The 27206-nt window shown below is 35.4% G+C and overlaps 4 protein-coding genes across 34 annotated transcripts; 2 read left to right on the top strand and 2 right to left on the bottom strand.

Annotated features, from left to right (window-relative positions):
- Positions 1–6377: 6377 nt before the first annotated feature.
- LOC129573143 (protein transport protein Sec16A-like) lies at positions 6378–16410 on the top strand (the record flags this gene model as incomplete). 8 transcript variants are annotated; one of them, XM_055453412.1, is given in 12 exon segments in its annotated part: positions 6378–6744; positions 7501–7710; positions 8350–8531; positions 8607–9280; positions 9360–10013; positions 10081–10527; positions 10902–11054; positions 12143–12333; positions 12408–12489; positions 12551–12848; positions 12911–13071; positions 16079–16410. In XM_055453412.1, coding segments are annotated over 12 exon segments (3476 nt in total), but the record flags the coding sequence as incomplete, so codon positions are not given.
- LOC129573145 (intraflagellar transport protein 88 homolog) lies at positions 13087–16080 on the bottom strand. The gene is made up of 3 exons (XM_055453419.1): positions 15175–16080; positions 14927–15043; positions 13087–14844 (listed from the first exon to the last, which is right to left on the bottom strand). The coding sequence occupies exons 1-3, from the start codon at positions 15809–15811 to the stop codon at positions 13190–13192; spliced, it is 2409 nt and encodes an 802-aa protein (XP_055309394.1). The 5' UTR covers positions 15812–16080; the 3' UTR covers positions 13087–13189.
- Positions 16411–16847: 437 nt separating the features above from the next.
- On the top strand, positions 16848–22797 carry LOC129573146 (protein pygopus). Of its 24 annotated transcripts, none has more exons than XR_008688563.1 (14): positions 17089–17209; positions 17540–17865; positions 18414–18692; positions 18790–18933; positions 19008–19217; positions 19309–19411; positions 19479–19771; positions 19937–20146; positions 20462–20581; positions 20654–20973; positions 21041–21247; positions 21455–21699; positions 21772–21958; positions 22132–22797. XR_008688563.1 is itself a non-coding variant. In XM_055453434.1 (14 exons), the coding sequence occupies exons 4-14, from the start codon at positions 18572–18574 to the stop codon at positions 21893–21895; spliced, it is 2097 nt and encodes a 698-aa protein (XP_055309409.1). In that variant the 5' UTR covers positions 17089–17209; positions 17540–17865; positions 17987–18021; positions 18414–18571; the 3' UTR covers positions 21896–22797. The 24 variants fall into 24 exon arrangements, 19 of the variants coding, with proteins under 19 accessions (XP_055309400.1, XP_055309395.1, XP_055309399.1 ...); XM_055453434.1 differs by adding an exon at positions 17987–18021 and having other exon boundaries at positions 21772–22797; XM_055453431.1 differs by adding an exon at positions 17987–18140 and having other exon boundaries at positions 21772–22797.
- A 1067-nt stretch (positions 22798–23864) lies between these two features.
- On the bottom strand, positions 23865–25231 carry LOC129573148 (uncharacterized). The gene is made up of 2 exons (XM_055453441.1): positions 24163–25231; positions 23865–24071 (listed from the first exon to the last, which is right to left on the bottom strand). Exons 1-2 carry the CDS (start codon positions 24982–24984, stop codon positions 23865–23867), a joined length of 1029 nt encoding a protein of 342 aa, XP_055309416.1. The 5' UTR covers positions 24985–25231.
- Positions 25232–27206: the final 1975 nt, after the last annotated feature.

Here is a 27206-nt window from a genome sequence, read left to right as displayed (position 1 = left end):
AAAAAAGCCATTCACGATTGAATGCAGAATAGGGCATTTTTGAAGCAAAAATAGTGTTTGTATTGCGAGTTGAAAACATCCTCTGAAGCAGGGCCATTTTTCGACCTTTTTGACCCATCAGACAGGGTTGAGGTAGTCTTAGATCGATTCCTCGTCCAAAATACGTAGAAATAGAATCATAACAGCCCATTATAGGTGGGTTTTCTACGCCACAAACGTGATTTTGTATGCAGATTTCGATCATTCGTTTGTTCTATGAAATGTCGATTTAATACCAAATTTATAGGTAAACATCATAGGGCGGCTGGTGACAGTACATTTCGTCACATTTTGAATTGCCGCGCTGTTTAGTTCCAATTTGAAATTGAAAATTACATTGATGTGCCCTTTGAAATTGGGGGCGCTCGCATCGTTCAATTTAAGTTAATTTTTAATAGCCTCTATTTGGTAAACATATATTCAAATGGTCATATCTTCATAAATTTTGGCAAAAAATAGCAGTTTTTTCAGATCAAAACATCGTAAGAGGCCATTTTTGACCATATTACCCACAAACACGCTGAAAAATATGATATGATCCACTTTCCGGGGCCAAAATAACGATTTTGGTCTGGGTGATTAAGAAGTTTTGAAATGCTTATCTAAAGCGGCGCGACACGGGCTATATTTTGACGCAAAAAAAATATACTAAAAATGAACCATGTTTTTGACTTTTTGAACATAGTAGTAGTAGGTAGGTGACTTCGCGGTTTTTGTAGCGCCATCGATTCCTTTTCCAACGGTACCATAGGTTTGACAATGTGTTAACTACTTCTCAGTTAGTTTTTAGTTTTTATTTTTTTTTATTCTACACCGCCTAAAAACTGGCTGAATATTAAGTTTTGCAGAAAAATGACTCCAAGAGTCATGAAAAACCTGATCTTTTTGTGTCTGTACAATATTTGGTAACAGAGTTTGACTCAGGCGACAGATATATGCTTTAGCATAGAAAAAATATCCGCATATTTTTTGGTTTATCTCAGTATATAACGGCACCCAGCTTCATCGAGTATCAGCACGCACACTGAACGTAGTAATATAGATTATAGAACGATTTGTTTACAAAGAAAAAAAACTGTTTATAAACAAAATCTTCCAGAGTTGTACAGCGCAATGCATTTAAACGGCAGCAATGCTGTCCTATGTTAAGGTTTTGCGCTGTATAGTTCTGGTATATTTTGTTTATAAACAATTTTTTTCTTCGTAAACAAACCGTCCTATACTACCACATTCAGTGTGCGTGCTGATACTCGATGAAGCTGGGTGCCGTTATATACTGAGAGTGGACAAACCAAAAAATATGCGGATATTTTTTCTATGCTAAAGCATGTATCTGTCGCCTAAGTCAAACTCTGTTTGGTGATTTTATACAATAAATAGTTGTAATAGTCTTTCTCGATTGGTATAAAAGGAGACTGAAACTGGATACTGGAGATTTTGCATTGACGTTTCCGACTGTAAACATGACATCAAGTCATATGCGTGTGCTGTCAAAGTCACGTTGTCATGCGTCATTCACATTACTGATTGTGGTGAACAGTGGTGAGATTGGAAACGCCATACATTTTATATACATTATTTGTTTGGGAATTATATTCATTTATTTTCTTTTATTGTTGATATTCGGGCTCTGCAAAGCCTAGGCTTCATCCACGATTTGTTTTCCAAAGAAATATTTTGAAAAAATCGTGAGTTTGCACTGTCAACACTTGTGTGGTTTTTCATATGATTTTGAAGTCATCGAATATTGTCACCCGTTCACACATTCGATGAACTTGCCACACCAAGTGTTAGTATAATTCATTGCTGACGTTTTCCAATCCACCATACGTATTTATATGTGTGTGTACATCGAAATGTCAAAGTTGTCAAGAATTCAACCAAGTTTGTCGTTCTTTGGTCTATAAAAGCATTGACACAAGATAAGGGTAGCGGACATAAGTTCCCAAATGGACCGGTCCGCGGTCCGTGGTCCGTCGGTCCGCGGACCGACATTAAGTTTCCACAGACCGACGGACCGGACCGGTGTAAAACTGAAAGACTAACTGAAGCGTTAACACTGTATTGACGGCCCTAATGACTGCAAAGGTCATCATTCAATTCATCCAGAAGTGATACATTGAAGAAAAGTTTTAAGTCTAATCTAACAAGTCCCTGTTGGTAGTTATGAATTTGTAATTTAGAAGAGACAGAGACATAATTTTTTTTAGCAACATTCGCAAATCAATTGACACAAAATCTACAGCTGTCACTTTATTAACATATTAATAATTTATTAACATATTTTTTTTATTAACATATTAATAATTTATTAATTTTTTAATAAAATGAATTTTTTAATAACGTTAATAAAATATAGTGCATTTTATTAACATATTAATAATTATTAGCATGGTAAATTTTCGGTTATTAATATGGTGTAGATTTTATTAAAATGTTAATAAAATGTGGTTATTAATATGTTGTCGATTTTATTAGAATTCTAATAAAATCTACAACATATTAATAACGATATTTTATTAGAATTTTAATAAAATCGGCAATTTTTTTTATTAGAATTTTAATAAAATGTGGTTATTAATATGGTGCCGATTTTATTAGAATTCCAATAAATTCGACGGGAGGCTGCAACATTGACTTCTTTCCATACTAATTTGACGTTTGTCAGTGGTGAACGATTTTACAGCGCCATCTGCACATATTTGACTATTCAAAGTGAACTAGCTGTCATCAGTATCGATGAGTTATCGATGCTCAATTTTGGGTCATAAACGGCACATTTGAAATTTTCAATGTACCGTTTACGACCCAAAATGAATTGAGCATCGATGACTCAACGATACTGATGACAGCTAGTTCACATTGAATAGTCAAATATGTGCAGATGGCGCTTTTTGTGTTTGAAGCGCAACGTTGCAGCTGCCCGAAATTCGACAACATATTGATTTTATCCGATTTTATCAACGGACGACATCATGTTCACATTGAAGTCTATTCAACATTGCGTTTGGATTAAGACAATCATTTATCACGACAAAATCTCGATGAAAAACGAGTCTGGAAATATTTGACCTGTTTTTTGTATGAAACTTTTCTTCGCAATTTTTTTGAAAAGTTTCATACAAAAAACATGTAAAATATTTCCAGACTCATTTTTCATCGAGATTTTGTCGTCTGGCAAAAACTGACATGAATTCTGTATGAAACTTTCCAAAAAAATTGCGAAGAAAAGTTTCATACAAAAAACATGTCGAATATTTCCAGACTCATTTTTCATCGAGATTTTGTCGTCTGGCAAAAACTGACATGAATTTTATATGAAACTTTTCAAAAAAATTGCGAAGAAAAGTTTCATACAAAAAACATGTCGAATATTTCCAGACTCGTTTTTCTTTGAGATTTTGTCGTGATAAATGATTGTCTTAATCTAAACGCTGTGTTGAATAGACTTTAATGTGAACATGATGTCGTCCGTTGATAAAATCCAATATGTTGTCGAATTTATTAGAATTCTAATAAAATCGGCACCATACGTAGGGCACTCCATAAGTTTTTAGAATGAGGTACTCCTAGTGTTTTCCGATGCAAATCGCTGTGACAATCGAAAAGTTTGACATTTTTTACGAGAACTTTCTTCAGACGTCAACTGTCAAATCACTTTACTTTGTTTTGTTTTGATCACTTAAACATTTCAACTCGGTGAAAAAATGGAATTATCTCGCGAAAATTTTCGTGCAATGATTTTCTACGATTTTCTAGTGGGGCTATCTCAGCAGGAATGTTTTAATCGACTTCATTCCGCTTTTGGTAACGAAGCATCATCCATGGCCAGCGTATATAATTGGTGCAACGAGTTCAAACGTGGAAGGCAATCACTGAAAGACGAGCCGCGAGAAGGTCGTCCAATTACAGCTGTTACGCCAGAAAACATTGATGCTGTGAAAAATATGATAGAGGAAGATCGTCATGTGACATACCGGGAAATCTCCGCAATCGCGGCAACCTTAGACATTGGTGGGAACAGCATACATCAATATTGCACGATCACTTACATGTTATTATTCTATTATTATTATTATTATTATTCTGCACCATGTGCGGAAGCTTTGTTCACGTTGCATCCCACATAAATTGACCGATAAAGAAAAAAAAAATCGTGTAAAATGGTGCAAAGAAATGATGAATAAATACCAGCGCGGAGCGTCAAATCATGTCTACGACATCGTGACAGGTGATGAATCATGGATATATCAGTATGAGCCAGAAAGTAAACAACAGTCGACTGTATGGGTCTTCCAAAAAATGACAATGCGAGCGCTCATAGATCTCATGAAACAACTGACTTTTTGACCGCTCAAAACATAGAAATCATGGGTCATCCGCCTTACAGCCCTGATTTAGCTCCCAACGATTTCTTTCTGTTCCCTCTCATCAAAGATAAACTGCGTGGTCAACGATTTGCGACACCTGAAGAAGCAGTTAATGCATTCAAAAAGCATGTTTTGGAACTATCTCACACGGACTGGCAAAAACAATTTTTGAAGATAAATCTTTGTTTTTTCTAATCTATTCTAAAAACTTATGGAGTGCCCCACGTATTAATAACCACATTTTACTAATATTTTAATAAAATCTACACCATATTAATAACCGAAAATTCACCATACTAATAATTACACAGTGATCCCGATGTTTTTTTTTGTCTGGCAATTGATAGGGACAAATCAGGCGTTTTAGAGGGCCAAAATCTAAGAACAACTGCGTTCTCAGAATATTAAAATTGGCTCAACTTTTTTAAATATCAAATTCGGCGTTTTACCTTTTCACCAGTATTAAATGCAAAAAGGTATTGAACAAATACCTTTTTTCTCCCATTCGTGATGGTTTTATAGCCTTGGTATGTACTAAGAAAATGTTTGGCGTTCGATTTTAGGTGGAACTAGTTATAATCTATACTCAAAAATTACATCTGGTGGGAGCTATGGGGCAAAATGTCGAGAAAATAGTCAATTTTTCCAGTTTTTCGACTAAAGCTCGAACAGTATACATTTTTTTCACTTACTGTATTCGGCAAAATTGTAGCCAGAGTATAGCTGAGCAACACTCTTGAACACATTACCTCGAAAAAAACTCCATCCAGTCCACTTTATGGGCTCAAAATCACTTTTCGCTATTAAACGGTATTTTCGTGCATTTTCGAAGTCCTGCAACTTCTCAACTTCTTAAAATAGAGCAATAGTGTCTGAAAGAACTTTTTAGTACTCCTCAAGAGCTTTGCAGGCCAAGTACTAAAAAGTACTAAAAGTGTACTAAAATGTACTAAAAAGTAATAAATTGTTTTAAACACTTTAAATGGCTCCGGGCAACTCTGGGTGATGAAAAACTCTACTAACTCGTGTTAAATATTCTGTTTTGGACCGCAGTAAACATTTGTGATCGGTAATTAGTTGAAAAATTAACGTTTGAATCGAAAAGTTTATGGTCCATAGATGTTACGATTTCATAGGTTACACTTGGAATTTTTCGATTCAAAAGTTATAAATGGGTGTGAAAAAAATGAAGACCTAAAAAAAAGGTCCTCACTTTTGGAAATCGATTCTATCTAGTGTAAAATCGGTATCCAGAAAAAAGTGAGAAAAAAAAAGGTGCTCACTTCTGAAAATCGATTATATCTAGTGTCAAATTTTCCAAATCGCTGGGGGGTCCACATTTTGGAATCCTAGAGGGGGGTAAAACCGGAATACCCCCCAACCCTTGCACACGTGTGATGTTAATAAAATGCACTATATTTATTAACGTTAATAAATATGGTGTTTCAAATTTTTTATTAATTATTAAAATATGTTGTTTATTAACATATTAATAAAATACCGATTTTTGACAGCTGTAACAAAATCTAGTTTCCATTATGAAGTAATAACCGGTCAAACATTATTAATCAACAACTCAAAGGATGGCTATATCACAGTCAATTTTGCTAATTATATTCTGTTTCTATAGTGCTTGTGTAAGAATCACAGATGAATATCATTATTTCTATACATTTTGTAGGGATGTAAGATAATAACTTGTCAATATTTTGTATTAAATTTTTGGTTTTGTTCGCTGCGTACCGACGAGATGAAGTTTGCACGGCTGGTTGAGTTATTGAATTGAGTTGCCGCAAAATGTAGGCCACTTGCAACCCAAAGGTTTTGGTTTTTTCATTTTCTACCGAAACCAAAACTCCAAACCAATTTTCAGCCAATTCTGAGATGGTCAATCCAATTCTTGGTCGATTTCGTGTGGAATGGTCGATATGTAAAATTATTTTATTCTGTCACAATTTCAATTTTCAGACCGGTTTCGAGTACGTGATGATAGATATTCCGATTACGACAGTACGAATAAATCTCGACGTGGTCGCAAAAAGGATCGGTCTGGTAATGGAAGTGAACGAGGCGACTATTCATCTGGCTATTATCATCCGACTGTGGCACAGATATATGGTTATGATCCATACTCATCGTATTACCAACACCAACAATACTACGAAAATTTGCGGCGCACTAATCCAATCGCATATGCTGAATGGTACAATCGTTATTTTGCTAGCCAATTGACAGCAGCCGCTTCGGCAGTCGTTGTCGCTAGCGATGGGGGTAGAGAATCTGGCCGGGAATCGGTTCATTCTGGTCGAAGTTCTTCCAAAGACAATAATGACAGGTAATAATATAACGCTTTGAGTTTTACATCGAAACACTAAATTCATTCGAATTTTCAAAGGAATGAAATTGGATCAAAAGACGATTTGAGAGTGATTTAAATATCTAACAATTGCATTTTGATTTGATTTCCCTTGAAGGTCGAGTTGTTTTTTTTTGCGTGAATTTGATTTTTCTCCTTGTGCGAATTAGAGCCGAAGCATTTTGTTCATTTGTGTGCAAACGTTTTTACTATATTGAAACCATTTCACCCATTTTTTTGTTTATTTCCATATAGAGGTGTCAACGGACACGGACAAAAATTCGGACATTGGTGTCCCTCCGTCCGAAAACCGAAAAAAAAATTCGGACGTCCGGTCCGAATGCCCGAATTTTTTTTCGGACGGACGGACGGACAAGGGGTTTTGTCCGAAATTTTCAAATTTTTTCGGACGTCCGAAAAAAATTCGGACATCCGGAAAATATTCGTCCAAAATTTTGTCCGTTGACACCTCTATTTCCATAAGGAATTCATATGATCAAATAATATTAATCATTCAATTTGAGACATATTAATAGAGAAAACCAATATCTTGATTTTGTGTTAATTCATTTCATCAATGCCTCTTAATTTGGCTCGTATGACTCGTTGAAATAATTTCGATATATAACACACATAACATATAAAAATACATACTGGTATAGTCTTCTAGATAAGATTGAAGAAATGAATTTAATTGCATAAAATCAAATTCCATCGAATGTCATATTACACTAGGTATATGTTGTCGGCAAATCCCACCTTCTACCAATCATTCGGTGCAAATAAAATGCATTCGCATGCTCAGCGGTTGTCACATAAAGAATTTAGTACTCATCACAACTCAACATTGTTGGACAACGCATCAACAATATTACATCGTACCCACGAACAACCATATTATGCATCTAGTGATATTGGTTCACGTTCGCCTTTTACACACAAATTGTAAGCTCATTTTTCCCTGATACATATACATGCCATTGAAATTAATGGTGGAATACACAATCACTCACATGTAACATTCATCGCAGAATCTTCATGAGACGATTGCATTTCCCATGACCACCACAATGATAATCATAACAATAATATTCCATAGATTTGTAATTTTCCTACGTAACGAGTACAATACGTAAAAGCAATAATTAGAAAAATTACAAAATGTAGCAAACATGTAATATGTATATAATATAAATGTACAATTAGTAACTTATCCTTAGCTTCATTAGATTTAGGCTTTAGCTTGAGCTTTTTTACATACTTCTGAATAGTCGCACATACACTTATGCGTTCTGCAAAGTTACATAAAAATAATTTCCATAACACATTTTCTTCACAATCTAAACGCAAACATTAGTACTAGTTTTAAATCAGCTGAATTGGTGGAATTGAAGGAAATGCCGCCTATATGACGTCATTTTTGTTGAACTGCATCACGTGCTGTATGACTTTCGCTAAATTCCCATTGCACTGAATTTTATTGTCTTATTATAGATTAGTATTCCAAAATAATGGCATGATTATCAAAAAGCTGTGGCTTAAGTTTTAATGTCTTTTTTTGTAATATCGATTCTATTTATTCAGAGAACAACAACTGAATTCTTTGGATGGTGCTGCGACATCTTTGGAACCAGAAAGATTGACACCACTGAAGTTCACGTCTACACATAGCTGTGCTTCTTTCCAAAATGGTTTACTTGTTTGCGTCAAACAAAAATATCTGCCATCGAATGAGATGCAAAATAATGTTCATCTTCTAAAATTTGGTATGTCTGAGAAGTAATTGATCATTTCAAATTTTCGAAGCTATTTGCTAATTTGCCTTTAACTTTTTTGAATAGCACTCAATAATCAAACCAAACGTTTGTATCAGATGTTCCCTGGACCATTAACTCCTATTTCGCACACAAAGCAAGTGATTGACTATTGTTTGGAACAAATTCGCCATGGACCAAATGTTTCGAATTTGAATTCACGATCGACTAGCAATTCAATGTCAAGTTTACAGTCAGTAGATCAATCGAGCCGAGCTTCATTTGCACTATTGTGGAATTTCCTCATTTTATTATTGCGGCAACGTGGTGTTTTCGTTGGTTCAGACATAGCCGAATTGCTATTGAAAAATAAAGACGAATTTCCTTATGAACAACCACAATTGAATAGCACAAAACTATCAACAGCGCAAAAGGATAATGGTGAGACTTTATCGGACGTTGAATCGAAAGATGAAAGCAACGTTGCAATCTCGAATGATAGTGAACAACAACAAACCAGTCTCAGTGAATGGGAAGTAACCGAAAAATTCCGTGAATTCTTATTATATGGTAGCATAAATGAGGCTCTTGAATGGGCAACAGAAAACAATCTTTGGGGTCATGCATTATTTTTAGCTTCAAAAATGGACCGTCGATCACATGCGAATGTTATGATAAAGTTTGCAAATAAATTACCGTTAGCAGATCCACTTCAAACCCTGTATCAACTAAAAAGTAGCAGAATTCCGCTTTCTGTAACAGTAAGACTTTCTGTAACATTTTCATCGACAAAACCTTTCTGACATCCATAATTCATTAACTTTCCATTGTTGAACACAGAGTACTCAAGATGAAAAATGGGGAGACTGGCGACCACACCTTGCAATGATTATTTCAAATCCATCACAATCAAACACAGAGCTTGATCGCAAAGCTATTATTACAATGGGAGACACTCTTCACAATCGTGGAGATCTTTTTGCTGCACAGTTCTGCTATTTGATGGCAAAGGTTGAATTCTCCAAGTATTCGGACGTGAAACACGACGCCTCAATGATTTTAAACAATACTTCAAACGCAGTTCGGTTAATACTTCTCGGGGCCTCGTGTTATAAATCATCGTTTGCTGAATTCGCCAGCGACGAAGCAATAATAATGACAGAAATATATGAATATGCATGTTCACTGGCCAATAGTCAATTTTCAATTGCTGAATTTCAACCGTATAAGTATCTACTTGGCACCCGCATGCTTGACTATGGATTTCATTTGAAATCACTTTTATACATGGAACAAGTGGCATTGCATATTCAGAAGAATCCAAGCCAATACGAACGTTCGTTCATCGAAAAAGTCTACAATGTGGCTGACAAATTGAAATATTTTGATCCGGTTTTAGAAAAAAGTCTTGACAATTTGAATGAAGAAGACGGTACTATGCAAAGCGGTGGACAATTGCAATGGCAACAGGATTTATTTAATTTATTAGGACAAGTGAGTTATTCTTACCGAACTAATTTTCTTATTTCAAATAGTAATCTTGAATTTGTTTTCACATTAGACTCAAACTGTTTACGCTGAAAATACAGGTTCAACGATTCCAGTTGATCCGTATCAGCACCAGCATGTGAGCCTACCTCCGACGACAAATGTTTCCAGCCAAATAGATCAAGAATTCTCACAGATTAATAAACAGTTCCAAGGCTTGAGTCTACAGTATCAAAATCCAACATATGAGTATGAAAGTCTGGGAGTAGAATCATCCTCAGCTCAAACAGTGGACGTCAACAGTTACGTTATGGAGCAACCACCAAACCAATATAAACAACAACCGCCAATTTCGTACGAACCGCGTCAACCATCTGATTTATATGGACAACAGCAACCTGAATTTTCTGGAAAAACCAACACTGGATATCTGTCAGAACAACAGCCGTCACAAACGCATCAATTGCCTTTATACAATGAACAACTTCCCTATGGATCATCCGAATTTGGAATTAACGAGGTAAAATTCTTATTTACTCTTTACTAATTTTACTGCTGAACCAATATTAGTTTCAATCAGGAACTTCTATAATACTTTTCTGACTTTGAATTGTTACATGCACCGGTGATCCGGTTAGAGTTTTATTGATTTATCATCCCACAAATTAACAACTTTTGTGGTCATATTTCACCTAACGAATTTTTCAAAATAAAAATACATTAATTTTGTACATATCCCGTTCCACTTAACACACTCGCGAAAATTTCGTCACGAAAAAAATTATCTTCGCAAAAATCCCGATGCGCTTTCAAAAACACAAACTATCCTCCATGAACATTTCTGACAATTCATTCGTGCATAAACCGGAATCATTGAATACCACATCGACGTAGATGAAAAGACATGACTACGATAATACGACGGGACTACAATCACAAATGCCAACGTTAAATCAATTGTCAGAGCAGGAAGAGGATGATAATGATGATGATGATGGTGAATATGATGACGATATTGAAGAAGGTTGTGAGGATGATGTGGACAATGTAAGTAAAATTACCACGTCGACTACCTTTGCGTGTAACCCGTCGACAGGTCTGGGTGATTCTAAGTTCAGAGCTCATTCGTGTGTTACTGATGATTTAGCCACGTATAGTAATCCGTTGCGAAAACGAAATACCGCGAAAAGTACTGAAACTACTAAACCGAAGTGTGTCCAATTTGTGACGTCGTCACCACATTCAACCAATCATTTATGTGCTGAAATGAACGACGTACATTCAAAGCCCCTGAAGAAAATCGTTTTTAATGGAACTTTTCCCATCGATGTTCCATACTCCAGTCGATTTTAGATCCTAGAAATGACAATTGCCAACATTAATGTGCTAACTTAAAACTGATCTGTCATCTGATTTGTTTTATGTGTTTTACATGGAAAGAGTTTTTGTTGTTGTTTTGCATATACAATTGTTTGTTCTTGTTTCAAACATTGAATAGAGTATTACATTCAAATATCAATTGTAGCTAATTAATCATCATAGAATCTCACCAAATCAAAGTATGGTGTTGATCGCTTTTTTTGGGTTTCGCTGAAGTTTAATTCAAATGTGATGGAAGAAGGTTCCAATTTCCGTGTCATCTTGGAAATTATATTGGATTATATTCCAAATCATATGAATCAAAATTTTGGGAAAACTAAAAAGTTTCATTGAAACTTAATATTTATAAAACTGTAAATTGTTCTTTGTAATTTAATTTCTTTGAATAAATCAAAGGGTTCAATAAATGAAAATATTGTATTAATTCGGATCATTAAAATATTGGCATTTTTGCATATAATCTGGATCAGTTGCTTTCCGAATCACTCATACTCATTATCGCGTGATTTGTTTCCTTTATGTTGTTTATTTGTCTTTTGTTGGTTGTTATTTTTTTGAATTTTCTGTGTTTTTAACTTTTTTTCTGTTCAAAATTTTGAAGAAAAATTCTTTACTTCAATTGTTGTTGTTGTTGTTTTTTTAAAAATGAGATTGGATGTACATGTACAACAATCATAATGGAAAAAATTTGAATACTTTTAGTAATTTCTATTATGAGTTTATTCACCTTGCAAAATTCTGCTCACTCTTACTAGGTACCCAAGCCAACGATTTCAATGCCAAACTCATTCCAGAATAAGCCTGGATTCTATGAGGGCGCCGCAGATTCTGTGGCTAACACCGAAAGTGAATCAAATAAGGGAGCCGACATGGACAAAAAACAATCACAACAACAAACACAGAAAAAACAGGCCCCGAACTGTGGGACAAATGACAATTCAAGAAGGTATAAATATACAAAAGCCTTGTTGGCAAATATATCAAATTTTCTTCTCAAACAATTTCATTAATTTTCTCTAGTGGTTGGATTGGTGGGATTTTCAATAAACTGACATTTAAACCGAAAAATCAAATGATATTGCCCGATGATAAAAATCCAAGCGTAAGTTATCAAATACACGAAGAAACAACAGATCTTTTAAGAAAAAGTTCAACTATTCCAGATAATTTGGGACGAACAAAATAAGAGATGGATTAATAAAGATCAGGATGAAGACGAGAAAGAATCCTTTAAACCACCACCAAAAATGGCGGAATTACCTGCAATGACACAGCCCTTAAATATTTCAAATAAAATTTCCAACATTCCAACCTCAGATCAGATGCACATAATGCATACATATGGCAGCCCAATGCTATCAGGGTCCAATATGCAAGACAGTAATGTGAATAGTAGCAATGACCCAATATTGGCCGCACCTAGTCTTCAATCGAATATGTTCAAAATGCAAAGAAACAAAAGTAAGCAATGTCAACGGTTGGTGTGAAATTGAATTAATCGTGATTTCATTCATCTCGTTTAGCACTTAAAAAATCATATGTGGATGTTTTCAATCCATCTGGTGCTGCACCGAAAAATGATATTCCAATCCTGGCGCCAATGATGCCCATGATGCCAACATTACCAACACAACCGAGCTTCTTCGTTCCAGCGGCTACTGTTCCAAACACCAAAGAACAAAACGTGAGTAGTTGTTAATTTTAGTTTGACATTCTATTTATTGCATTGCTACATATAACACGAATTCAAAAAAGGGTGAAGAAATGAAATCATTTCATCAGTTAAAAATTAAGATTTCCGATTAAATTGGTAATAATTCTTCAGCATCAAAATCTTCATCTGACTCTTCCTTAACTGAATTTCTCAACTTCCCAGTGCGTGGCCTTTCCGCCATTGGTCCCAAGGGATCAGCATAGGAGCTGGTCAAAGGATCACCACACACATTGGCCATATTGTTTTCATTTTTATCGGAGTTCCTGCTTGGTGTTGAACTTGAATGAGCATTTTCCACGCTACTATTTCCGAGCATTGCATGCATTAACTTGTCGCTTCCACGTCGGTTTCGTTGTGAGCTATTCGTTGTTGGACGACTGCTTCCAATTCTTTGCCGCGTTTCACGTAATTTTTCGATGCGCTGATATTCATTGTAGTATTTCTGATACAAATCGTCCATATTGAGGGTTTGCGTCAAGTGTAAGAGAGCTTTATAGCAATCAGCATTTTCAGGAAATTGTTTGAGAATATCTTGAAACAAATTGAGTGATTTTTGTGAATTGCCAATACGTCGTAAACACCCAGCGATACGCAGCAAGAAGTGTGGACTATTTGGAGTAGCTAATACGGCTTTCTCGTAATAAGTGATTGCATTTTCAGCCACTTGGAGATCAATAAAATGTGAACCAATCCAGGATATCGTTTGCAAATTGCAAGGAAAAGTCTGATACGCCTCATTTTGATATTGAAAAGAAGTTTGTCGATCACCATCTATTTCGTACATGTTCGAAATTTTCTGAAAAATGCTCGGATCCGTATTAACTAGACCAAGCAGCTTCGTATAACATTCTATTGCACCGCTTGTATCATTCAAAAGCTCATACAAGTTACCCATTTGAAATATCACGTGCGGATGATGATTATTCGAAACGGTGGCAGATATCTTGTGAAAGCAGCTTAAAGCATTTTCAAAGTCACCGGTTTTTTTATGAACAAGGCCCAAATTGTATAACGCTTCAAAAGCAGTCGGATCTATTTCCAATGCCATTTCAAAATACCTCTGGGCAGCATTGTAGTTCACACGAATAAATTCACAGGTACCGCTGTTCACAAATCCAGCTGGGTTGTATGAATCGATATCTCGAGAGATTTCGGCGTATTTCAATGCATTAGCCACATCTTTCATTTTAATATAAATGAATGTTAAACTTATGGTGGCATTGGCTGCGATAGCAGGCTCTTTTTTCTCATAATATTTCAGAGTTTCGATAGCTTGATGCACGTCGTGCTGCTTCAAATACATAATTGCTTTGTTCAGTTCCAATTCGTTAGCAAGAACGGCAAAATGTGAACTTTTAATCATTTCAACACACCATGTGTATCCATCGTTGAAGTTCTCCTCTATGATGCTCGAGATTAAATTTGCAGACATAAGGATATTCTTCTTTGCCAAATGTTTCTGGCGATTCTCATGAATTGCAAGTTTATCATTTTTTATGAAGTCAATTACATACTGATGGGACGGATTTGACATCAAGTTGGAAATTCTGTGATCATCGTTCATTTCGATCGGAACATCAAGTAAATGCTGAAATCCCCTTTTCATTTTCTCAATATCACCCAACACATAGTAACACAATATCAAATGCAATCCACTTTTCAAATCCGCACGCTGCTCGGACATGATGAACTCAAAACTCGTAGCTGCATCCGAATACTGACCCATTTTTATGAACAAAATTCCTAAGGGAAAAATTAAACAGTAATATATGTTGTAGGAATTATATCTTATTACCAGAAAAGAAAACCATATTGTTTTGATTACCAATATTGTGACTTATCTTTAACCGTAGTTCTTTCTGGTTGCTTGGCACCTGGTCTAGGGCCATACGATACATTTTGATTGCCTTTGAGAAGTGACCCAATTGGAAGTATATATTCCCTAAATTTAATAAATTTCAATTAGCAAACGAAAAGTGAAGAACTATTATTACACATTTGTATCAAATTTGTTTGCTTAGTTAAATATGAATATAGTAATTGATAGTATAAAGTAGTTGAATATATATATACCCATGTTCAATTTTAAACGATTCACATTGAGAAACATCTTATTTTTCGTCATCATGGCATATGTATTCAATGCTTCAACATACATCTTACTCTTGGCATAAATATTTGCCAAATTGAAAAGCACAGCAAATGTAATATCGGAATTATGATAAGAGCTGTCGCCATTTTGATCACGTAATTTCAGTAATGTGCGGTCGTATGAAAAGGCTTCTTTCGCCTTATTTAAGGCCGATGACAAATTGAGATCCTTTGTTGAAGTACTTTCCAGAATTGACTCCTCGAGAATGAAGAGAATTTTTTTCTCCAGACCTTTATATTTTTCTTCAGGCTGTTCTTCTGGCCTCCTTACATCCAATGAAATGGTTTTTTTTATAGCTTGACGTTGATTTAAAAACGGGTCATATTGACGACCAGCTTCTGATGTATATCCAACTGGTCGCATTCCAGTTATCGGTCTTGCTAATGTACTGGATGATAGGGCTGTTGCTGCAGCTTCACGACTTAATAATTTCGGCGTATTCTTTTTTTTCCCATAGCTTGATAGCTTTTGCGTATTTTCATAATCAATGTCGGTTCTGCTATTTTCATAGTTTTGCATAAAACTACTCTGAAACCCATTATATAAATCGTCGTCCATAATCAAACCAAAGTTGAAGAAACTAATTGGTTGTGAAAACTTTCAAATAAATAAAATTTATATTAACTGTGTACCAAATACAGGCGAGGACGAACTATTTAGAAGCAAAAAACACCATTTTTTTATATATTATTGTTTGCGTTGTACGATGTCCGTTGTCGTTACCAAGCAACACAACGGCTTTTTATACATATATATTATAAAGTATGTATACAATTTCATTCGTTAACCAGTCTCACGCACTCCTTTTTGTTCAATTTTCAGCAGGATGAATTTTTTTACAACTCAAATCAATATGGAGGTGGAGGATATCAGCAACAATGAAAAACTAAAAATAGTATATTCAATATTATCCTTGGGTTATAATTATGTCATCATATGAAGCTAATGTAATAAAGAGTAGGCTACCGATTCAAGATTATGCAGCCAATAAAACAACAACTATTACTTTGAAATTTTTGTATATATAGAATATAAAACTGCTGGAACAAATTGGCAATTTTTACGTGTTGACTCTTATTTTTGGCAAATCAAAGTATTGAAATTCAAATAGATTTAGTAATTAATTATAAATAAAGATTTATTAATTTATATACAAAGGTGCGGTGGAATATGAGAATTTGCTCCCCATTATTTTTCCTTAAAAAATGTATCACAATCTTCAAAATTATATCCTTGTTTAAAAAATAAACATTTAAAACCCACATAGCGAGATAAAGAAAGATATTGCGGAAAAAAATTGGTTTTTCATTTATTTTTATTGTTATTCTTATCAACATCGAGGTGAGTATATATTTAAAAACGAAAGTATTTTTTTTAATTCGGCACATATAATATTATGAAGAGTTTCTGTAAAAGTTCTGTAAAAAGCCTATACATTTTTATTACAATCATTCAAATGGTTTTATTTCAAATTTCGTTCTATCGCTAAAGCTGAACTACAGTTTTTGACAACGCACAGCAAACCTACCTGGAGTTTATTGAACTGACTGCGCTACTAGCGGTGTTTATTTGAAACACATTGAAGCGCTGCTTATACATCAATGTATATTAGAATAAGCATCCAATTTTATTCGAATAATATTTCATTATTTAGCAAATATAAAGGAAAATATTGATTGAATTTATGAAAATAAATCTATATATTTCCATCCTACCTGCCTTCATTCTGCCACTTTTCAAAATCAATTCCTAAAAGATAGATGGAAAAGGCCTATTCGAACCTATTGACTCAATTTCATATGTGAACCATGACTGTGTGTTGAAAAGAATGTAAGCCGAGTGCGTGAGTGTGGGTAAGTCAAAAGTATTATAAAGTATTCCTTTTATCGAGGCGATTTTGAAGACAGTGCAAGAAAATATGGCCACCAACTATACACTATTGTATACATACAAAAAGTAAGAAAAGAAAAAAGTCGAACACGAAACGGAAAGCCAAATTAAGACAATTTCGTTATTTTCAAGTTGAAATGACGAAAAAAATGTTAGTGTTTGCATATTTTAAAGTGAACTCGTTTGAAAAATAAATAAAATTGTTTCAACTATAAACATTTTCACGCTTTTTGGGGATTCTAGAATCGAAGACGAAAAAGTGAAGCGAACTGATTCAATGAGTTTGATGTATTTGTATTGTTTGAAGTGCGCGATTGTGTACACAAAGATTTCACCAAAATATTAAAAACAACATTTGGTTATTCAAATTCATAAGCAATTTTTGGTGTATTTCAGTATCCGTGAATATATTCGTAAAACCTTACCATTTTGAACACATTCGAAGGAAGAACAATATTGGAATTGAAAAGAGAAAAAAAAATCACACGAAACCTGGTTGTTTTTGTTGTGGGCAGTTTTTCAAAAGACATTTTTTTTCGCATATCTACTTATTCATGCATTGCCATAGCAAACCAATGTATTGAATAGTTTTCAACTATCACTTTGTGTATAGCACACTACATGGTCTGGAAATGCAAACAAAATAGAACTCCTTCATTCAGAGTAATACCACCATCGGTGAATGGTAGCAATATTGACTTGATTTTTGCTGAATATTCGTGGTAAGCATCTGTCCTTATATACTATTCAACTACATATTTAACTAAGCAAACAAAATCTGACACAAATGTGTATTATTAGTTCTTCACTTTCCGATTGCTAATTGAAATTGATCAAATTTAGGGAAGAAAAAATGGAGAGAGTATAGGACAACAATGGCAGTCAAATAAATATACAACAAAGAATAAATGATTTCACAATTATTCAGTGTGTGGCAAAGCGTAATGAAGTGTTTATTATAAATACGAATGTTACGAGACCGCACAGAAGAATAATTGTGAGCGGAAAGTTATCAAAATATATATCATAATTGACATAGTTTTCCAATTCATCGTCATCCAAATGCTGTTACTATTGTTGTTGTTGTTGTTGTTGTTTTTGGTTCTGTATTTCAAGTACAATATAGGAAAATCGAATTGAAACTATGACAAAGAGGAAAACTCCATTTGTTGCTTTTTCCGCTACGTTCTAGTATCGATTTGTTTGTAAACATTCGCCAGCACACTGGCATTTTTCTTTGGATTCGTAAACATAAAATTACCTATTTCAGAAGTGCACAGTTTGGATGATGATCAAAACGATATTGTGATTAAATTAAAAATAATATATATGTGAAAAAATGTCATAATTTGGTTGCGTTGATTTATTGTGAATGAGCTAAACCTAAATCGGAACATTTCAATTCCCAACATTCAAACCAATATAACAATGTCTCGCCGAATGGCAAATGAATTTAAGCCACAAATGGATGGCAATGTACCACAGCCCAAAAAGCGAAGAAAAGCTAACGCGAACGCGGCAAATGCGAATGCTGGAAATAATACAACTAGTAAGTTAATTTGTTCAGTCAGATAAAAAAAACATAATGTTTTCGTAACATATTACGAGAGTGCTTATGTGTGATGACTCTTCCTGAATGTTTGTAGATACACCTCCAACGACGAATACAAATCAAAACAATACACCGCCAATCGGAATGCCACCACAAGATCTTGCACCTCCACCACCGATTAGCACGTTCGGGGATACAATTGTCGCGTCAAACCCATTTGATGACACACCGCCAAGTGGTAAATCATTGTATTCATTTTCTAAATGATCTATAGTATCGTTTGTCCAAGATTTAATGCAATTTTTCGATTAGTGTATCAAAATGGAATGATGGCTCACGTACCGCAACATCCGCACCATGCAATGCGTAATGATCCCAGTCAATATATGCAGCCTCCCCATTATCCAAATGCTCATCCAATGCCGACACCGCCACAGCGTAACATGATAAATCCATCAATGGAACCTGGCTATCAAATGAACAATCAACAACCATCTCATGTTCCAATGATTCCTCATCCAAGTAAGTTTGGTTTTATTTTCAGCCACGTGAAATAAGTGGGCTATTTGATGCAAACAATTGAAATAACTATTTATAATTTCAAATTTTCAAGGAAATGGTTCACATCCACCAATGCATATGCATGGCGGTCCAATGGCTCCACATGGCAACATGCAAATGAATGGATCTTCTGCATTACGGAGCATACACCAAATGTAAAATTATATTTTCAACGTCTTGTTCGATGTGTTTGTATTAAAAAAAGACATTTTCCTCATACAGGAACAGTACATTTGGCTTAGGTAATCACATGGACGGGCCTATGCATAATAATCGAGGAATGATGTTGCCTGGAAATGGAATGAATGCAGGCGGAATGAATGCCATGAATGCAAACACAAATTCCAATATGTCTTCCATGAATCCTTTGGGGCAGTTGGCTCAAATGAACAATACACCAAATTCGCATTTAAACAGCATGAATTCGCCGAACGGTTCGCGCATGGGTAGTTCCAGCCCCAGCTTAGCGGTTAACTCAACGAACCCGATGGGACTGAATGGAAATCGTGTACCGGGTGAGTAGATTGTTGGAGGGGCTACTTCCATATTAGATTTGGTTATTTCGAATGATGTTGAGCGTTAACGCCATCTCAATAGCCACATGGGATGAAGTACATGAGATTTTTTCTGATTAAAAGAAAAGAATCAGAACAGTTCGAATAAAATATTATGGTTTTTAGGTAGCTCAAGTCCTCATCTTGGAATGAATTCACCAAATCCAGGTTCTCGCCTAGGAAATAGCCCACTGAACAATTTGAATGCGATGAACAACATGAATGCCCCGTCAATGGGGAGTCCCATCAATCAGAATCCACATGTAATGAAAAACAACGGCCAAATGTGTCCACCCCTGAATAGCTTGAATAGTCTAAATAGTCCACTCGGCAATGGTGAGAATCTGGAAATTATATATAGTATATATGTGTCGTTGGGAATAAAAATGGGATAAGCCGAAACCGCGTTCTTTGGGTGAATCATTTTTATGTTTCTGGTATGAGATACGAGGCAAGTGTATCAAGCAAAAATGAAGATCTTGAAATGTTTTAAAACATTGCAGAAAACATTGGTATTCTATCTCTTACCAACAACACAAAAATGATTCACATGTAAACGAGCGGTTTCGGTTAATCCCATTTTTATTCTCAACGACACATATACATATATATATATGTGTGTTAATGTCTTATTCTTCTGATTTTAAACAGTTCACCCTGGACAGCAAATGATGCCGCAACAAGGTCCACTACCACCGCCACGTGGTATGAACATGGCTAATGGAAGCCATGGCAATCCAATGAACCCAATCAACCAAAACATGATGCAAGGTATTTACGTTTCATTGTTTGTTTTCGCCGTTATGAGAAGAAATTCAATGTGTTATAATGAATATTTCATAGTACCACCAAATCAGTCACCGCAGCAACAAATGCAATCTATGCACGCGCAAAATATAAATCGAAGCAATATGCCAATATCACCTATTTCACCTATGCCCCCGACAACAAATTCACCATTGTCGTCTCTATCATCAATGTCACCGCTTTCATCACTCTCATCTTTGTCGTCAATGGTTGGCCAACCTAACCAGCCCATGTCGGGTGGACCGAAAAACATGAATCCGCAAGGGATGATGAACCCGCATGGTCCAAATACCAATCCAAATATGCAGCCATTTCAATCACCGCACCATCAACTAACACCTGGGATGTCGCCGCAGGTATAAAACATAATTCCAATTTTTGTATTCTTCCACGTTACACAAGTAGAAAATTATTTGTTAACAGGGTAATACGGCTGGTATGAAACTCGATCACATGATGATGAAACTTGATCAACCGGGCAACTTTGAAAACACTATGATGATGAAAGGCGATCAAATACCAAGCAATCCGAATTTCGACACCAGTGGCAATATGAATATGATGAAAGGAGACCCAATGGTGAATTTCGACAACCCAAACCATATGATGATGAACAATGTTATGAAACAGGTATTTTAGCAGCGAATCAATCTTTCTTCCATAATATCATTCCTTCATCTATCGGCGGAAAAGAGAAATATTATACTTATTTTGTGAAATGTTTGTTTTCCGCCGTTGGAAGTGGATATGATGATATTCTTTGATATATTTCAACATTTCTCATGGAACCTGTTTTGTTTAACCAAAAAAAGAACATGTACTTTTGATTGTGTTTAGAATCAATTGCCTCCGTCACAATGCTTGCCACCCAATAATATGGGCCATAACTTCTCCATGCAACATCAAACAATGCCACCATGCAATTACAATATCAGTCCGAATATGACCAATAAGCCGTACATAACCAACTCACAAAATCCAAGTGCACCACCAACATACACATGCGGAAAGTGTCTCAAAGAAGTCAACGACAATGACGAAGCGCTGTTTTGCGAAAGCAGCTGTAAATTTTTCTATCATCGGTTCGTATCTAATGATAAAAACTGTCTAGTGCAAAAAAAACAGTATAGTATTTTTTTGTGTATTTTATATAGGATTTGCGTTAACTTGAGCGAAGCAGAATTTCAACGTTGCATTAAGGATGTAAATACGGAATGGAAGTGTCCGAAATGTCTTGATTCAGCGACATCTTCACCAGCAATGAAATTAAAATCTTGAAATCGAACAAGGTCGTTGAGCAGGCATCTCTCCCCAATTGTCATCTCTTTCGCGTTCTTACTAGTGAAGTTTTTATTTTTCAATTAGTTTTATCATTACAAAACTATATATGTATATGTTTATTTTCGCGTAATTTTACATTTGACTTAAAACTTAAAAAACTTTTGCCGTCTTTTTATGCACATTACATTTTTTTTATAATTATTTAATCTTTCTTTATAACTTATCCATTTCAGTTTTACTATGAATCTACTTAATTGAACGAAAATTAAAATCGTATTGAGATCATATTATGTTATGCAACGAAAAAGTGGTGATAAAATGGCGTTTATGTCATAAATGAGAACCCACATTGCAATAAAAAATAGCAACTATAATCTTTTTCGAAATGCTAGCAATTAGGTAAGAAAGCTCTTCCGAAATTGCTTCATCTCGAAATGAACAATAATTTAGCGCATAAAAATAATTGAAAAAATTATTTAATTTCTAAATGTAACAACAATCTAAAGAACGAACACAAAGAATACAGACACAAAAAGGTAAATTAAAGTAATGTTTATATTATTATGAATTGAAAGTTTCTATCTCAAATGCCTTTTATTCGTGTAAACAAGATTAGAAATGTTCTCTTTCGTGAGCAGCAGCATATGGAGATATTTGCTAAACTTAAGTAATTATACAACGTTTAAATAATTAAGAAGAAAAGTAAATTTAAAGTTTTTGAACAATGAGATGGACAAATGATAATTATTGCTGTATCAAATTCATGTTTTCTTCTTATTTTTCTTTTGTAAAGATAAATTTAGTGCCGTGAGATATTGTACTACTCATTTTTAAATTAATTTTGACACAATGTACAAATAATTCACGCAAATAAAAAAATTTATTAATGATAAACAAAACCATCTTTTGTATGTTTTATAACCGTTGCGGTTTCATCTTACCTAAGCATATTTGTATACAGCTGTTCATTTTTAAATATTTTATTTTTCCGCAAACTTTGTTTGTTAAGGAAAAATATTGGTTTTACTAGCCAAAATTTCATGACATCTCCTCTTTCGGACCACTATAACGTCACGCCAAACTTCAAAAAGCACATATCTGTACACTTGGCAATGTAGATGGGAACAAATCCCATCGATCAAGACCCATCTGCCCCAAAAAATACTTTGTTTACTATGAAAAATGTGTAAAATTGCGATGTGCGTATGGCGTCGTTCACGTTCGCGTCCGAGCTATTTGTTCGCCGGATATCTCAAAAAGTTGACAAGATATTTGACATCTGTTAAAGACAAAAGTTTTGGCATGTCGAGACAAAGCTTCGGATTGATTTTGAACCCATTCTGACTTACCAATTTTGTACCATAAGCCTCCGACTGAGGACCTGAAAAACCTTGTAAAATGACACTTTTGTATGGGAAGTACCCGAAAAAAGGGGTACCGGTCATAAGTCCCCAAATCCATCCATCCATCCATCCATTCATCCATTCGTCCATCCATCAAATCCATGGATGAATGAATGGATGGTTGGATGAATGGATGGATGGACAATGGATGTTGGGTGGATATTGAATGGATAATGAATGGACTTCACATGGATATTGGATGGATATTGATTGGATGGATGGACGGATGGATGGATGGATGTGAATGGATGTCGAATGAAATAATGGAATTCGAATAAGCGTGTGTCTGTATGGATGGATGGATGGGTGGATGGATGGGTGGATGGATGGATGGATGGAGTTTCAATTGAATAAAAAGGTAATGAATTGGTAGACAAAAACATCGATAACAGTGTGTTTTTGTTGATATTTAATTATACATTGTTCATCGAAATTTTCTTTAAAATAGTACACTGTATGCAATCCATTGCAGTTTGGACGAAATCTACGAAAGTCTTTTATCTCACTTCTTCCACTTATTCAACGCATTCGAGCTTTTTGTAGAAAATGGCAGACTGTATGAATCAATACGGAGGTGGAAGCAAGCAAGCAAAAACTCTGCTTCGAGCAAGTAGCAAGTTGATTTTTTGAGTAGTAAGTAGCAGACTGTTTATTAAAAGTATTAAAAGTAGAGTATGTTTCATGCGGTGAGCAAATCCCAAAATATCGGCCGCCGCATACAAATTATTCAATCGTGTCACAACTTTATCACCATAGTCGACGAACATTATCTGCAGAGAAAGAATTGAAAAAAGTCAATGTCATGTCATTAGCGATGTCATTAGCAATGAAGTTGCTTGCTGTGGAAAGAAATTTTCTCACCTGGCACGTCCCGTTTTCTCGATCAATTGACTTGATAATACCCCGACGAAAGTATTCGCCATGCTTCGCAAAGCAGGTGTTGGATTTTCGCCATACGTGACCCATTTCGCATTGTGGCTTTCCGGCAAGATAGTTTGTAATAGATATTTCCAAGGAATTTGCGATCTCATGGTCCTTTTCAATTTGCACGAAAATGGTTCCAGTTTCGTGAATGTGTGTTACAATTCCAGAAATCGTAGCTCGATCAATGCGACTTGGGAGGTCCCATTTAGCAATATTTGTTGAGCACGGTTCGTTTGTCGGGGGAATCGCAGATGCTTCGTCACCAATTTCACTGAGCGCACATTTTTCCAACATTTGACGTTCATCGAAACTATCATCACGACCATCATCATTTCTAAATTTATTGGTTCTGTATTGGTATTGTGTTCTGTCAATGTAGTATTGTATCGATTTCATCATTAAGCGACTCATGAGTTTCAAGTTCAAATCGTCCCAATCGTGGTCCCATCCAATTTCACCGGGTGCATTACTTCCCCACAGTGTTATAATAGCCATGTGCTCGCTATAGCTAGCTGCTAATTTTGTATAACTTCTGAACAATTCACGCAGTAACGTTACAGTTTCTTCTAGATCGATTGATGCAATGCTGGGAATATCCACGCTGCAGAATGTCACTGAATCTTCGTGATTTGCTAAGTTATCTGTAATCGGCATCAAATCACATGCTCTTGCTTGGACTTTGTACCCATAGTCGCAAATAAACACTTCATATGAATATTCACTTTGCGCTAGTATCCGTCCACGATACCATAGCATCATCTTGCTCGTTACCAATGGATTCTGCTGAATAACCAAGCAATTATCTCCAAGCGACCAATTTATATTGACACGGCCTCTAACCGAACGTACATAAGAATTTATTTCTTGTCGAATTTCCGTAATACGTTTTGCGCCTTTTTCATCTCTCACGTAGATTTCCGTCGGTGATACGATGTGAGATATTTCAACCAGTTTCTTCGAACCAATTTGTGAATCAGACTTCAAACCGAATGGCTCATAGACGAGACTCTTAAACCAATCTTCACATACAGTAGAACCTCGATTATCCGTCAGGCACCGGACCAGCGCCTTGACGGATAATCGAAAAAGACGGATAATCGAGATTCTCATAAAAAAAGGCAAAGTAATCAAAATTTCCATACTTTCTAATTAGTTTATGATGAAAAACAGGGTGATGTAGAAAATATATGATAGATATGAGAACAGATTTGGTGCATTGTCCAATATATTGGACAATCTTGGCAACTTTATTCGTATGTTCAAGTGAAATAAACTGAAAAATGAACTTAAAAAAAACTTTTCCACCTTGAAGGTGATCGAGATTTTCGAGAGTGTCAAAAGACGTACATTTGCTCTCTCTGCTCTGTAAATCTCTGTTTTCAATTGATTTAAAAGTGAAAAATACCAATAACAAATAAGCATAACCACAAAATGTCAACAACACAACCTCATTGCTGCGAAGTCAACGATTGCAAAGGTATAAGATATAACGGATGGTCAATGAATTGCCGATTTTGCAAAAAGAAAATATTTGTGGAATGTTTACGACAGCGGGATGAGCTAAGAACAAAGGAGCTACTGTGTGTTTTTGGTTTGATGTCCAAAAAACCAGATGATAATGGTGGTTTCCGATGGGAAGTGCTCCAAAATGATCCAAATAAAACAGCAGCGTTTTCTCAAATGTTCAATGTTGACTCACCGTACGGAATTACATGTGAAATGTGTGTCATTAAATTTGAAAATTCACTGAACATTGCATCAACAAGTACGATTCAGCACCAAAAGGAACGGCAACAAATACAAAAAATTGATGAGTTGATTCCAGAATCAGTTGACAAAAAAATCAGTGAAAAACTGAATGCAAACATTACACATTTGAGCGCCTCACAAAACACGAGCAAAATCCAACAAAAAAACATCAGAAAACCAAGAATTTCTCCTGTCAACGGAGTATACGCCATTCATATATCACGAATGCCAATAGAAACCACTCCCGAAGATATTGCCGCTCTTATCATTGGTAATTTGGATGCAAATAATGATTCTTTTATTGTAGAAAAATTGCCAAACAAACGATACAAAGGGAAGGCAAGGTGTTTTTCATCATTCAAAGTTTCAACCTTGTTTCGTAAGATTTGTGAAGGGATCATTACAATGGATGGATGGAGCTCTGATTGCATTTTGAAACAATTCAATTATCCATCGAAAATGCAAAGTAAGACAAGCACAGTTGAAACCGATGCCGTGAAAAAGATGGGACTTCGTCCAAAACTGCAACAAAATGTACAGCAACGAGTCAATTTCAATCGGAATCATCGCAACAACAACAACTATAACAACAGACAAATCAATGAGGCACATCAAAACAATCAAATCGATCGTTGGAGATTTGTCAGTAGGAATGGTCATCGTCGTAATAATTATCGTCCACAATACCGAGAGAATCAGATACTGCCCAATGATTTGGAACATCATCAACACCAAAGAAATCATGTTTCTCGGGTGCAACAACAACAACCAATGCAGCAACATCCAATTCAACAACAATTTTTGCCTAATACGAATTATTCTTTTTGGAATGGAACACCTTATCACATTGCACCACCTCACATGTATGCACAAAACCCGTTACCATACCAAATGCTCCAACCATTTCAAACACAGCAAATGTTCCGGCCATTCTAAATATCCCCAATATGTCACAAAAATCAACAAATACAGGTATTTCACATTGCATAACGATATCTCAAAACGTTAACGGCCTGAAATCCAGATTGCCGGAATTTAATGCGGATGTTATTACAAGCAATGCAAAAATTTACATGATTTGCGAGACAAAGATTGATGACACGGTGCATTCATCGCAGATCTTTCCTCCAAACTTTGCCGTTTATCGCTGCGATCGCTCACACGAGACTGAACAATGGCAAATAATGTACCGGAATTACTCTCTTAATTCTTAAGCGAGAGTATTCGATACA

The sequence above is a fragment of the Sitodiplosis mosellana genome, unplaced genomic scaffold (assembly GCF_009176505.1).
Source record: "Sitodiplosis mosellana isolate CC-2019 unplaced genomic scaffold, AAFC_SMos_1.0 Smas_scaffold_5960, whole genome shotgun sequence".
In the NCBI taxonomy this organism is placed as follows: domain Eukaryota; kingdom Metazoa; phylum Arthropoda; class Insecta; order Diptera; family Cecidomyiidae; genus Sitodiplosis; species Sitodiplosis mosellana.
The sequence above is the reverse complement of the archived record's forward strand: the minus strand, read 5'-3'. Positions and strand labels throughout refer to the sequence as shown.